General features: G+C 41.4%; 1 protein-coding gene across 1 annotated transcript in view; it reads left to right on the top strand.

Annotated features, from left to right (window-relative positions):
- The window catches only part of LOC122807959 (tumor necrosis factor receptor superfamily member 14-like), a 580,779-nt gene extending 569,523 nt beyond the window's left edge, over positions 1-11,256 (top strand). Inside the window, exon 9 of the mRNA XM_044078991.1 lies at positions 9,924-11,256. Within this exon, the coding sequence (XP_043934926.1) occupies positions 9,924-10,156 (233 nt within the window). The 3' untranslated portion in view covers positions 10,157-11,256. The remainder of the gene's footprint in view (positions 1-9,923) is intronic.
- The last annotated feature ends 1,348 nt before the right edge of the window (positions 11,257-12,604 follow it).

The following is a 12,604-nucleotide window of genomic DNA, read 5'->3' as shown; positions in this document are numbered from 1 at the left end:
CCTAGACAAAAAGCCCTCTGAGCTAGCAATACTCTTCAACACATATTTTATACTATCACTAAACTTACAACATCTTTCCCACCCATCAACCCTGATACTACTGAATCCCCAACAACTCACAATCCTTCAACCCCCCTGCCCTACTTCACTCTATCACCCATTCCTACATCCATCATCCACAAACACCTCCTCAAACTAAAACCCTATACAAATGCTCCTGATAACTTACCTTCAGAATACCTAAAACTAGCAGCCCCTTTCATAGCTTACCCTGTTAGCATCCTAATCAATAGGTCAATTCAAGAATCCTACATTCCAGACATCTGGAAAAAAGCATTTGTCAGCACTTTGCATAAAGGCGGCAATAACTCTGACATCACAAACTTCCATCCTATAGCCATACTCTCCTCCATCTCAAAAATACTTAAAAAATGTATCCACACCCAGCTCTTAGATCACTTAGTTAAACACCGATTACTTTCTCCCACTCAGCATGGATTCAGGCCCGGCCACCATTTACTTTCTCCCACTCAGCACGGATTCAGGCCCGGCCACCATTTACTTTCTCCCACTCAGCACAGATTCAGGCCCAGCCACCATTTACTTTCTCCCACTCAGCACAGATTCAGGCCCGGCCACCATTTGCTTTCTCCCACTCAGCACAGATTCAGGCCCAGCCACCATTTACTTTCTCCCACTCAGCACAGATTCAGGCCTGGCCACCATTTACTTTCTCCCACTCAGCACGGATTCAGGCCCGGCCAAAGTACCAACACTGCTCTTATTTCCTTCTTAGATGCAGTCAATAAAGCTCGTGATGCTGGCTCCTTAGTCTCAGCTCTCTTTCTAGATCTATCTAAGGCATTCAACACCATTTCACACTCTCTACTAATTACCAAACTCTCCATCCTAAGACCCCCCCCTCAGCCTTCTATGGTTTATCAATTACCTCAATAATGCACAGCAATCCACCAAATGGGAACACTCCTCCTCCCTCTTCATGCCTACAAATACAGGTGTTCCCAGGGTTCTATACTGGGTCCCCTCCTTTTCAGCATATTCATCAACAACTTCCATCTATTTCTAACAGATAGCTCCATCATCCAATATGCTGATGACTCAACTATAATCTGTTCCTCTAAATCTCTCACCAAACTACAGCATCTGACCCAAGAAGCATTAAACTCTTCTGAGATCTGGATGTCCAAAATCCACCTAGCCCTAAACCCCCCAAAAAAACAAATTCTTATTATTTATCCCCTCAAAAACGAGCCATATAAACAAATCCCATTTTACCGTTACCTCCCAAAATAACATTGTCTTAGACGTTGTCCCTAGTACAAAACTGCTAGGAGTCATTATCAATGACAATTTAACTTTTGACCTTCATATCCACAGTAACATAAAGAGAACATATCAAAAGCTAGGCACCCTTTACAGGCATCACTACTTCCTCAGCCTCTCCAACAAAAAAGCCCTATCCTCTTCATTTCTTCTCCCCACTCTGCTGTATGGCGCCCCCATCTTCACCAACCTACAATCCTCTCTAAAAAGTAAACTTGACTCCTGCTACAATAAAATTGCCAAATTCGCTACAAACTCTAAATACTCCACACACCACTGTTCTTCTCTCCAACAACTCAGTTGGCTAGAATCTCCCCACCATCTCACATACCTACAATTAACTATAGCGCACAAGCTAATCTACCAGAAAGCTGCCCTTCACTGTCGTCCTTAATGAGCACATACCAGCCAACTCGCCACCTCAGGTCAGAAAACAAAATGTTGCTTTCTGTATTGAAACCAAAACTCTCAGCTGGCAAAATGCTATATTCCTATGCTGTCTCCAAGTTATGGAAAACTCTTCCTCCCTCTCTCAGAATGATCAGCAACCCAGCCTCCTTCAAAAAATCCTTAAAATTACATCTCTTCTCTCAACGGATATGCTCCTGCTCCCTTGCAAACACCTAATCACCTGATTTCCCACACTAGGTTCTATCTCTACCTACCTCCATACACTTTCCACCCGCTCTCTTCTATTTCCCTCCTGCTTCTTACCCCTACCCACTTCACACTTCCACCCCAGTCTGTTTCCTCCTACCTAGGTACTTCTATACCCGCAGCCCTATACTTCTAGCCTCATACTACTATATACCCCTGTCCTGCACTTTTGACTTCCTTAGCTTCCTTTCCTGCTCACCACTATCTTTGACTCTGCCTTTATACTATCTCAACAACACATTGTACCTTTCCACCTTCTCCTTCTGTCACATATCTGCCTCCCACCTTACATCCACCCCGTGAACTTCCTTCTGTATAACACACCAACACCTTTGATATAAATTAATATGCTAATAGTTTATTTGAATTTGAAGTTAATATGCTAATAGATATGCAAAATTCTCTGTTACTCATACGCTGTTGACAATTGCGTTGTACAGATATTCTATGTATCAGTGTTGTTAAATTGTACTCTGCTGTCGATTGTGTAAAGTTTTTTGCTTTGCTATGTACATTGTGGAGCTTTTCTCCCAGGCCTCCACTGAAAATGGGCTCTTCTTAGGCCCACTGGACTTTCGCGGTCAACAAATGCAATAAATAAATAAATAAATAACCATTTTTGTAAGTTATTTACAGTATAAAAAGCTTTTGAATGGGGAGGTTGTACAAATTATTTAGAATAAACATTATTCTTTGACAGTAAAACAGAGTAGGTTAACAATCATGTTTAAAGTTATTTGCACTCTGAAGATGCATATCTAAGATGGATGGTTGTTGATTGTGTGAGGGGGTCAAAATGGTGGAAATGTTGAGACAGGAAGGTCACAAAACTACAGATAGTTTTAAGAATTGAAGACTAAAAGCAGGAATGTTGCACTCTAGGACACTGCATACCTTTCACTTTACCATTTAGTCATTGGATACCTAACTGTAATCATGACTCATACCTCTCAAGTGTCCAGATTTTTGCAGAATGTCCAGTTTTTTGCCTCATATTTGTGATCTGCTTCTCATAAAATTGTATTTTTCTGGAAAATGACCAGCAAATCATTGAGGACTGAAGTCAGAAAATAATTGCAGACATATAAGTTTCAGACTTCATGCCCTTCATTTAATTCATGCTAATGTAACATTTGTTATTCTGTTAACTTTCTAAGTTTCTAAGAACAATATTTAAAAAGTGTCCCTGTTTTTGGGCCTTTGTCTCCCCATTATTTGTGGCTTTGTCCAAATTTCTTGCTTTAAGATGTTGAGAGGTATGACCATGTTTCATATACAATTCAAAGTTTTAACTAGATAAGCTACTATGATGCATGCCACTGAAATTCAGTTCTATACATCACTGAATGTAAATTGTCATACACAAGGTATTAATAGGGTCATAGGTTCATAGGTGTGTACTAGGCTAATGGCCCTGGAGCGTTTACAAGCCTAGCTCATAGGATTACCCGGGCATTGTGCCACCTGACCTTAGTTCCCAGTGCCTCTGTTGAGTAAAGTCACTGGGGTGATCCCTAGGATGAATTTTCTATTTCTCTTGAAGAGGATGAGTGAGATGCTCTGCTTGACATGTATGGGAAGTCTATTCCATAGTATGGGCAGTCTCTGAGTTATGAACCTGTCCCTCCAGCATGTTCTGTTGATTGTGGTAATGAGGTTGAGGTCTCTGGAACGTGTGGTGCAGAGGGATTGGGATTTCTTTAGATGTAGCATTTTTAACAGAGTTGGGTTAGACATGGCTTTGTAAGTCAAGCAGAGATCGCCTCTAAGTAGGCGATATGAGACAGAGAATAGTTGGAGTTTTTTTAATATGTCCATATAGGACAAGTGTTTAAAGCCTATGATCCTCTTTGTGAGGTACTTTTGCAGCCTATCCAGTTGTTGCAGGTGTTTAGGGAGGTACATGCCAAATGGGGCATTGTACTCAGTGATTGGCCTAATGAGGGAAGAGTATAGAGAGACAATGACCTCATTCTTCCTGGATGCAAAACCCTTAGTAATGAGATGTGTCACATAGAAGGACTTTCTGACCACAGTGGCAATGTGGTGGTCAAAAGAGAGGTTGCTGTCAACCTGTGTTCCCAGATCTCTTGTAACACCTTCTGTGTTCAGTAGACTACCATCGATGTGGTAATTCATGGGAACTGGGTTTTTTCCCAAAGGTGATGATGACACATTTTTTCAGCATTAAGCTTAAGGCCATGGTTCTGACACCAGTCGTTGGTCTCAGTGAGGCCTTTCTGAAGGATGTCAACATCACTGGGGGAGTTAATAATAGCTTCCAACTTGTAATCGTCTGTGAACTTTGTCAGCCAGAGTTCCTTTGTGTTGGCCTGGACTTCAGAGAAGTAGATACCAGATGGGAGGGGACCCAGGACCAAACCCTGTGGGACTGCACTCGTGAGTGGTTGGCAGTCTGATTTGGAGTCAGCTACTTTCACATTGTGGATTCTACCTGTGAGCCAGTTTGCAACCGATCTATTGATATAGGAGTTGATGCTTAGCTTAGTGAGTTTTTCTATGATTCCTGAGTGGGCAATAGTATCAAAGGCCTTAGCCAGATCAAGGTAAGCTGTATGAACCACCTTGCCTTCATCCACAGCTCTGGTGACTGACTCAAAGAAGTTGACCAAGTTGAGCAGGCATCATCTACTCTTCACAAAACCAAACTGTGTGGGATCCAGAATTTGGAGTTTCCCTATATCCTTGTTTATTAGGTCCATGATGATGTGCTCTATAGCTTTGCATATCAGACTCATCAGGCTAATGGGGCGATAGTTCTCAGGGTCTGTAGTTGCTCCTCCTTTGTGGAGAGGGATGGCTGTAGCAGTGTACCATTCAGTAGGGACAAAGCCTGAGGTGAGGCTGTGATTAAACAGGGCATACAGGTGAGGTGCCAGTTCACTCTGTAGTTCATGAAAAACACAGCCAAGGATATTGTCAGGTCCCATAGAAGCTGTATTCTTGCCCTTGGACAGTGCTGTTTTAACCTGTGCAGCAGTAATACTGGGTGCATGACAATCTACTGGTATTGTGACTGGTCCCTCGGGGGAGGGGTGAGAGGGGTAACATTGGCACTGAATCTGTCAGTCAGTATATTGGCAATATCTGTTGGCTCAGTATAGGAGGTACAATTGTGCAGTAGCAAATCTGGGTATTGCCGTGGAGATTCTTTACATAACTATAGAAGGCCTTGTTGTCTTTACTATCTGCTGCAATTCTGTTTTCATAGCTAGCTTTAGAGGATTTGATGAGGGATCTCAACTTTTTATTGAGGCTGATAAGGGAGTTTTTCCAGTCTTGGGACTTCACCTTATTCCACATCAGTTTCCTCCTTCTGTTGTAGAGTTTATTTATGGAAGGGGACAACCAGATTGTCTTCCTTTTTTTGGAGGAGAGCATGTTGGTTCTATTGGATATGGTGAGATCCATGCATTTGTGTACGTGGCAAACCATCAAGGTCTGTCAATCATGTCATTCCAGGCAGACAGATACTGGCTCCCCTTAGAATGACACCAGAAACTTAGCCAGTTGTTAAAATCAATCATTTTCTGCTTGTACTGTGGAATTATCCTGGGTGATGGTAGGATGCTGCTCAGGGCTAGGGTCATATCCACCTGGGCTACATAATCTGAGAGCTCCTCCATGTCTCTTTTCATGTAGTCCAGGGAGGTACGTCTCAGGTCATTCACAACCACATGTACAATGACATAGTCATATTTGTACCTGTTGTTGAGGGACTGAGTGCGTGCTTTATGTGGCAGATCCTGGTGCCTGACAGGCAGCTGACTGTTACTTTCTCCTTATTCAACTTAGTGAGTAGGACATCAATGTGCCTCACTGTCAAGTCACCTATGACTAGTGTGTTGGGCATGTTGTTTTGCCTTAGGTGTTTTGGCTGAGTGGTACACTGTTTAGGAGAGTTATGTGTCTCTTGATTAGTGTTGTGTTGTGTTGGTCAAGTGCGTTTCTGCCTTGGAGGTCTCTGCTGTTTGGGTACATTTTTATTGAGGGCCTCCATGAAGGTGGGTGTGCGGTTTGTGTTTTTATGTGAAGGCAGTGCTGGTGTGTGTTCTGGAGGGCTATGTGTTCCATGTGGTGTGGTGCAAGTGTTGACCTTCTCCTCTTGACCAACTATTCTGGTCTTGGATGTAGAGTGCGTGGCTTCCAATTTGGCTATATAAGTGCATCTCTCACAAGTCTGAGTGTTGAGAGGTAAGAGGAGAGGGTTGTCGGTGTACATGAGGCAGTGCCTACATTGCCTGAGGATGCCCAAGTATAGGAGAAAGCACAGGGAACTGACCTTTAGACATGCCTGGAGGGGTGGGCAATAATAATAAGTACTGGTACTGGAGCTGTTTCCTTGTGGAACATTTAGTGTTGGTAGCACTTTTGTGTGCTACAATAATTGCTACAGTAAGTCTGGTAAAGTGCTAGACTAATAAGTTAGTAAAAGTGCAGGAGAGGAAAGAACTAGTAGATCTAAGGGAAAAATTGAAGAGTAGACTTTGGCACCGCTCAGAAGCTTACAAAGAGTTCTGGATGCAGCAAATCTGTATCTGGACTAGACTAGTTACAGGAAAGGTGGGAAACAAGCACAAACATAGGCTTTTAAGCCAGAAAGTTGAAAGAGATGGAAAAACTGCCCAAATGGCCATTAAACTACAGTTTCTGGGCCAGAAACCACTATTCTTGTGGTAGATAGGCTACCTAGTGCTTACCACTCCCACTGATAAGCTAGAAGGCTTCCCTCCAACACAGAAAGGCTTGAGGGGGTTCAGAAGCTTACAAACAGACCTGGATACAGCAAATCTGTATCTGGACTAGACTAGTTACAGGAAAGGCAGGAAACAAACAGAATTTAGATTTTTTTTAATGCTCCAATACTGACAGTTCTCAAATCCACTTTAAAGTTATGTAAATGTTAGTGAGGTAAGCATCACTGAGAGGAATGTATGTAGTTTATGCATTTTGCCCTTTGGACATGGCTGAAAATAGCCTTTAGAGTATTGTGCTTACCCAGCTAATAAAAGAAAAATATCCAAGTGTTGCATGGCTGACGTGATAAAGTGTGTTCACGCTGGGAGTAAAAGAGGGCTATACACACAGAAACCATGTTTAGGGAAGAAGGATTATCTTTAGGCTACAGTTAAAATCAAAACATGGTGGAAAGTAATCTGGCCTTTGACCAACATGTGGCCAAGGTAGTAAGAAAATCATTCTATGTTGCCTGACTTATAAGCAAGGGCGTGGCATGCAGGTCCTTGGAAGTCACAGTGCCACTTTATTCAACCCTTATCAGACTCGTCATTGAGTATAATGCCCCTTCGTTATATGCCTGACTCATCATTGAGTATAATGCCCCCTCGTTATATACCTGACTCATCATTGAGTATAATACCCCCTCGTTATATACCTGACTCATCATTGAGTATAATGCCCCCTCGTTATATACCTGACTCATCATTGAGTATAATGCCCCCTCGTTATATACCTGACTCATCATTGAGTATAATGCCCCCTCGTTATATACCTGACTCATCATTGAGTATAATGCCCCCTCGTTATATACCTGACTCATCATTGAGTATAATGCCCCCTCCTTATATACCTGACTCATCATTGAGTATAATGCCCCCTCATTATATACCTGACTCATCATTGAGTATAATGCCCCCTCATTATATACCTGACTCATCATTGAGTATAATGCCCCCTCATTATATACCTGATTCATCATTGAGTATAATGCCCCCTCGTTATATACCTGACTCATCATTGAGTATAATGCCCCCTCGTTATATATCAGACTCATCATTGAGTATAATGCCCCCTCGTTATATACCTGACTCATCATTGAGTATAATGCCCCCTCGGTATATACCTGACTCATCATTGAGTATAATGCCCCGTCGTTATATACCTGACTCCTCATTGAGTATAATGCCCCCTCGTTATATACCTGACTCATCATTGAGTATAATGCCCCCTCGTTATATATCAGACTCATCATTGAGTATAATGCCCCCTCGTTATATACCTGACTCATCATTGAGTATAATGCCCCCTCGTTATATACCTGACTCCTCATTGAGTATAATGCCCCCTCGTTATATATCAGACTCATCATTGAGTATAATGCCCCCTTGTTATATACCTGACTGGACATGTGCAACAGTTGGAATGTCCACAGAGCTTCCCTTACCAGGAGAAGTCAGGGTATAAACACATTGTGCTGTACTGACTGCCTTAAAGCCCTGTCTCCATACTCAGTCTCCTACAGGTTGCTGAGAGGCGATCTATACCTGTCGTACAAGACATTCTCGGATCCATCTCTGATGCACCTTTTGCACATCCACAAAATGAATAGCATCAAATCCACTATATCTAAGGATTTAAATTTTGCTTGTGACATAAAAAAGACATTTTGGAGAGACAGATATGTGTCTCAGAGGATCCCCATGCTCTGGAACAGGCTTCCCATCCAAGTGAAATCCAGTCCATCCCTAACCCTATTTAAGCATAACCTTGACCAGTGGATGGAAAATCAGAAATTCACCCTCAAGTCTAGCTCCCATGTCTCAGATAGAAAGAGGCAGACAGTACCTATGCCCAAACTAACATACTCCCTCAGGTAACCTCTAGAAACTTCCTAACATACTCCCTCCTAATAAACACCCATATTACATAGGAGCACAAGTGGCTTGTGCACAGCTAGGCTTACAAAGGCCCTGGTGGTCATAAGCCTAGTATATACCAATGAACCTGAGAAGTAGAATGCACTGAGAATATGAAAGAAGCATGAAATGAGGGGCTTAAATCCTTGGAAACATCTTTTGTTGTTCAGGCATAATGGTTGGTAAAGCACTTTCAGCCAGTCATGATGTTATACAGTAATCAAAGGAACCTCTAGCAAATGGATAAAGCTGTGAGCTGTAGCTCCTGTGGTGCAAGGTTTGAGCCCTCATCCCATATTTGCCTACTGTGTAACCTTGAGCAAGTCAGTTAGCCAGATAGTGTTTGGGACAACTAGAAATTTGAGTTGGGTTCCTCAGTTTTCCCCCCTGGACTGGAATCCTAGTAACTCCCTATGAACCTTGATGCAAAAGGAAGGCACTAATTAGCTTAGTGACTCTTACCTACAGTAGTTCCATATGAAGAGACAGTACCCAAAAATGCATTGTTGACACCTTACTCAAATCATCAGCTGTACTTAGGTTGTTGTACCCAAATCTATAACATATCTAATTAGACTCTTATATGACCAAGGCTTCATTCAGTGGAAATGCTTGGGACTGGCTTTCATGGTGGTTGTTAGGTTGATAGATTTATACTAAGCTAACTGCCTTTGTGAGCCATTTTAAGCCTAGCCAAGTATCCCTCGTGAGGCTCAAACCCTGTACCTTGTGTTTGCAAGGCAAACACCTTAACCATTAAGCCACCCTACTAAGCTGATGTTATGATTTGAGTCAACCAAAACAAGGAGTAAAAAGGTCACACAGAAAAAAACAATCAGTAAAAACTACAAGAAAAATCTAGCCAAGCTAGAATTTCCATTGTGTGATTCCTTAAACCTCTTGTATTAGAGGCAAATGGGATATATGCAAATGACCATTAAGAACATCAGGTATTTCAGCTATATGGTGATTCTGAATGCCCATGAATTTTTTTCTTTTTAAGTCGTAAAAAATAAAAAGTCATGGGCATTCAGAATTGCCATATAGCTGAGACAGCTGATGTTCTTAAGGGCCATTTGCATATATCCCATGTGCCTCTAATACAAGATGATTTGTGTCAACACAACTGAGCTGTCTTTGATGGTAACAATAACTTTATCTGAGTCTCACTGGTAGTCGTATGTGGTGTGTGGTAACAATCTGATTTTGCAGATATCTAATTTATATTCCTGATTTTATTTTTAGGCCCACTGCATATTTACAGCCCATCGACTGTTTATGTGGGATACATCAATAATATCCAAGGCAACTCCGAAAATCAGAGCATCTCTGCAGACCCCAGCCACACTGAAGAATTCCTCCAGTACCCTCAGCAAGAGCAAAGTTTTTCCACTCACCAGACATCCCCTGTCATCCCACTACAAGAATGTGGAAAAGAATGTCACCTTTCAAATGAAGTGGCCAAAGTGGAAAAGTGAAGCTGCATTTAGTAGTTTACCTATAAAACACCTGGTCAAATCCACTAATTGTATATATGTAAGAACTTACAAGGAAACGAACAGTACTAATGTTATTTTGTGGTGCACAACTTGTGATAATGTGTGTCCATTTGATCAGTGAGGAACAAGACATTCATTGATAGCTCTGTAGGATGTATCCATGTTAAGTTTTAAGTCTGTGAACTTGTCTCCTGGAGAAAAAAGGAAATAATTTCATATTCACGATTAAACTTATTCCAGCAGATATAATGATCCCCTAAAAGCTGTCTTCTACTGAGGTACTTCATGAAATTAGGAGGTACTGGGAGAGGACATAGCACACAGTTTAGGTGTGTCTACTTCAGTCTCAAAACAAGTGTACATTTGTAGCATGCACTGCAGAAGTGCAATGCTGTTTAGTTATGCACCATCAACCTTTCCAGAGATATAGCACATTGCCGTTTATTTTTTTTTGGGGGGGGGGATAAACACCCTCAGAAAGCCTCCAGGAGAAGCCAGACTGTCATGACACAGGAGGGCAGGCACAGGGAATGAAAGGAAGAGATCTCTGAAAAATCAGGGTTCATCAGAGAAGAAACAGAAAAGGAGAGCTATGGGGGGTAAATGTTCAGATATAAAATGAGTACAGTATGGAAGCTCTCTCATTTCCCAGAATGCAACACTTTCTATGCCCTAATGTGGTCCATATCCACAGCCCTAACTCCACTGATTCTGAAGTGCCCTTTATCATGTTCCTTTTTCCGTCTAGTGTTGCACATCTTTCTGCATACAGCATGCACTAGCTCATACCTGTAGTGACAACCAGAACAACACACTAGCAGTTTATTTTGGAAGCCACTATTTTCATCATCATTTTGAGAGGAAGAGGGTCTCCTCCCAGACCCCCCCCCCCCGTAAATGTTAGTGTGCACCATTTGATGTAGGAACCCTTGATCTTCCTCTATTAGTACGGCACTGCATAAAATTCAAACTTAATAATGTTCCACAGAAATATTTTTCTGGGCCAGACAAAATTGCTTCTTTGTTGTAATCCCTCAGCATAACCTCGCTTACCAAAAGACAAAATGATAAATGTTATAAACTTTCCAGTCTTAAGCTCTAAACCAGTAGCAGGTTATTTAGAAAATGATGACCAGTTTAAAGTGAGGCTATCTATTGCGGGGAGTTATAACTACCTATTGTTGGGGAAGATTAAAAACTATTCTGATATTTAGTTCTAAAATCAGGAAAAGTCAGTCAGCGTGCTAACAGTGAATGGGTGCAGTGGATGGATCTCAGGTGGATTTCCATTTGCTGTAGGAAGATGGAATGCATACTCTCTTTTCACAAAGGCTGAACCTGGTGTGAAATGACCTAACCAACATGGACTGCAAGAGGTGATGGACATTTAAGAAACTGGAAAAAATTCTGGATGATAACTTTAGCTGTAACTTTAACCCTCTCTCCCTTCATGGGATAGATTATTTCAAATACAAAAAGGGAAACTGGCTAGGCTTAAAACTGGCCTGCAAGGTCAGCTAGTCTAGTACTTACCTATGAACCTATGAACCTATGGAATAATGCAATATGCTTACTGACAGAGCACAGATTGTTATACAGTAAACTTTCAGTTAACCAACACCCATGGGGAATGGTAGATGCCAGATAACTGTAGTTTCTGGTTGCTTGAGAGTTAGTAATAAAAATAGGCCTAATACTGTACCCTATACTATTTGTTTGGTTTGACTTGTTCTCAGGTTGGGGAGAGAGGGAATTTATTCCTATCTTCCTTTTTAAAGCTCTAAAACTCTAAAAACATAAGGTATGTTTCTGCGGGAGGAAACAGAATGTGCAACACATGAAAATAGTACTGTTTTTCTTCAATATTTTTGCCAGTTGCTTGAGTTCTGTTTAACTGAGAGTTGACTGTATTGTTGCTTTGTGCCTCTGCATAAGTCCACCATGTTGTATAGAGAGAGGAAAAGATGAACAAACAAAGCTGCAAAACAAAACTCCATAGTTAACAGCGACAGAGGCTGTGGATCCCAATACTGACATTACTGGAAGATGGCAAAATACAGCAAATCAGGAGAAGGCTAGTTCCTGGTAGCAGAGGAATGTAATATTGTAAAGTTAAGAATAAATAAAATGACTATTCATAATGTAAGGAGAGAAGAGAAGTTTTAAAAATTAATTTAATGCATTTTGAGAAGAGTTTAATTCAGTCTGTGTTGAAAAAGCCGTGTACAGAGCTGATGATGATTATTTATGAAAGCTTTTCAGATAACAAAAAATCAAGTGTATCAAGATATCTCAGTTCTGGATGCTGGCCAAAAAAACTTATGGTTGGATGATCATTGTGAAATGGTTCCTGTAGTAACTATCCTTTGATCACTTAGCAGGGAATCATGGAAGCATCATATTTTGATCGTAATGTTCACTCAGGCC

This window comes from Protopterus annectens, chromosome 8.part0 (genome assembly GCF_019279795.1).
Source record: "Protopterus annectens isolate FY-2018-M chromosome 8.part0, PAN1.0, whole genome shotgun sequence".
NCBI classification, from domain to species: domain Eukaryota; kingdom Metazoa; phylum Chordata; order Ceratodontiformes; family Protopteridae; genus Protopterus; species Protopterus annectens.
Note: the sequence above shows the minus strand (reverse complement) of the source record. Positions and strands in the feature narration are given on the sequence as shown.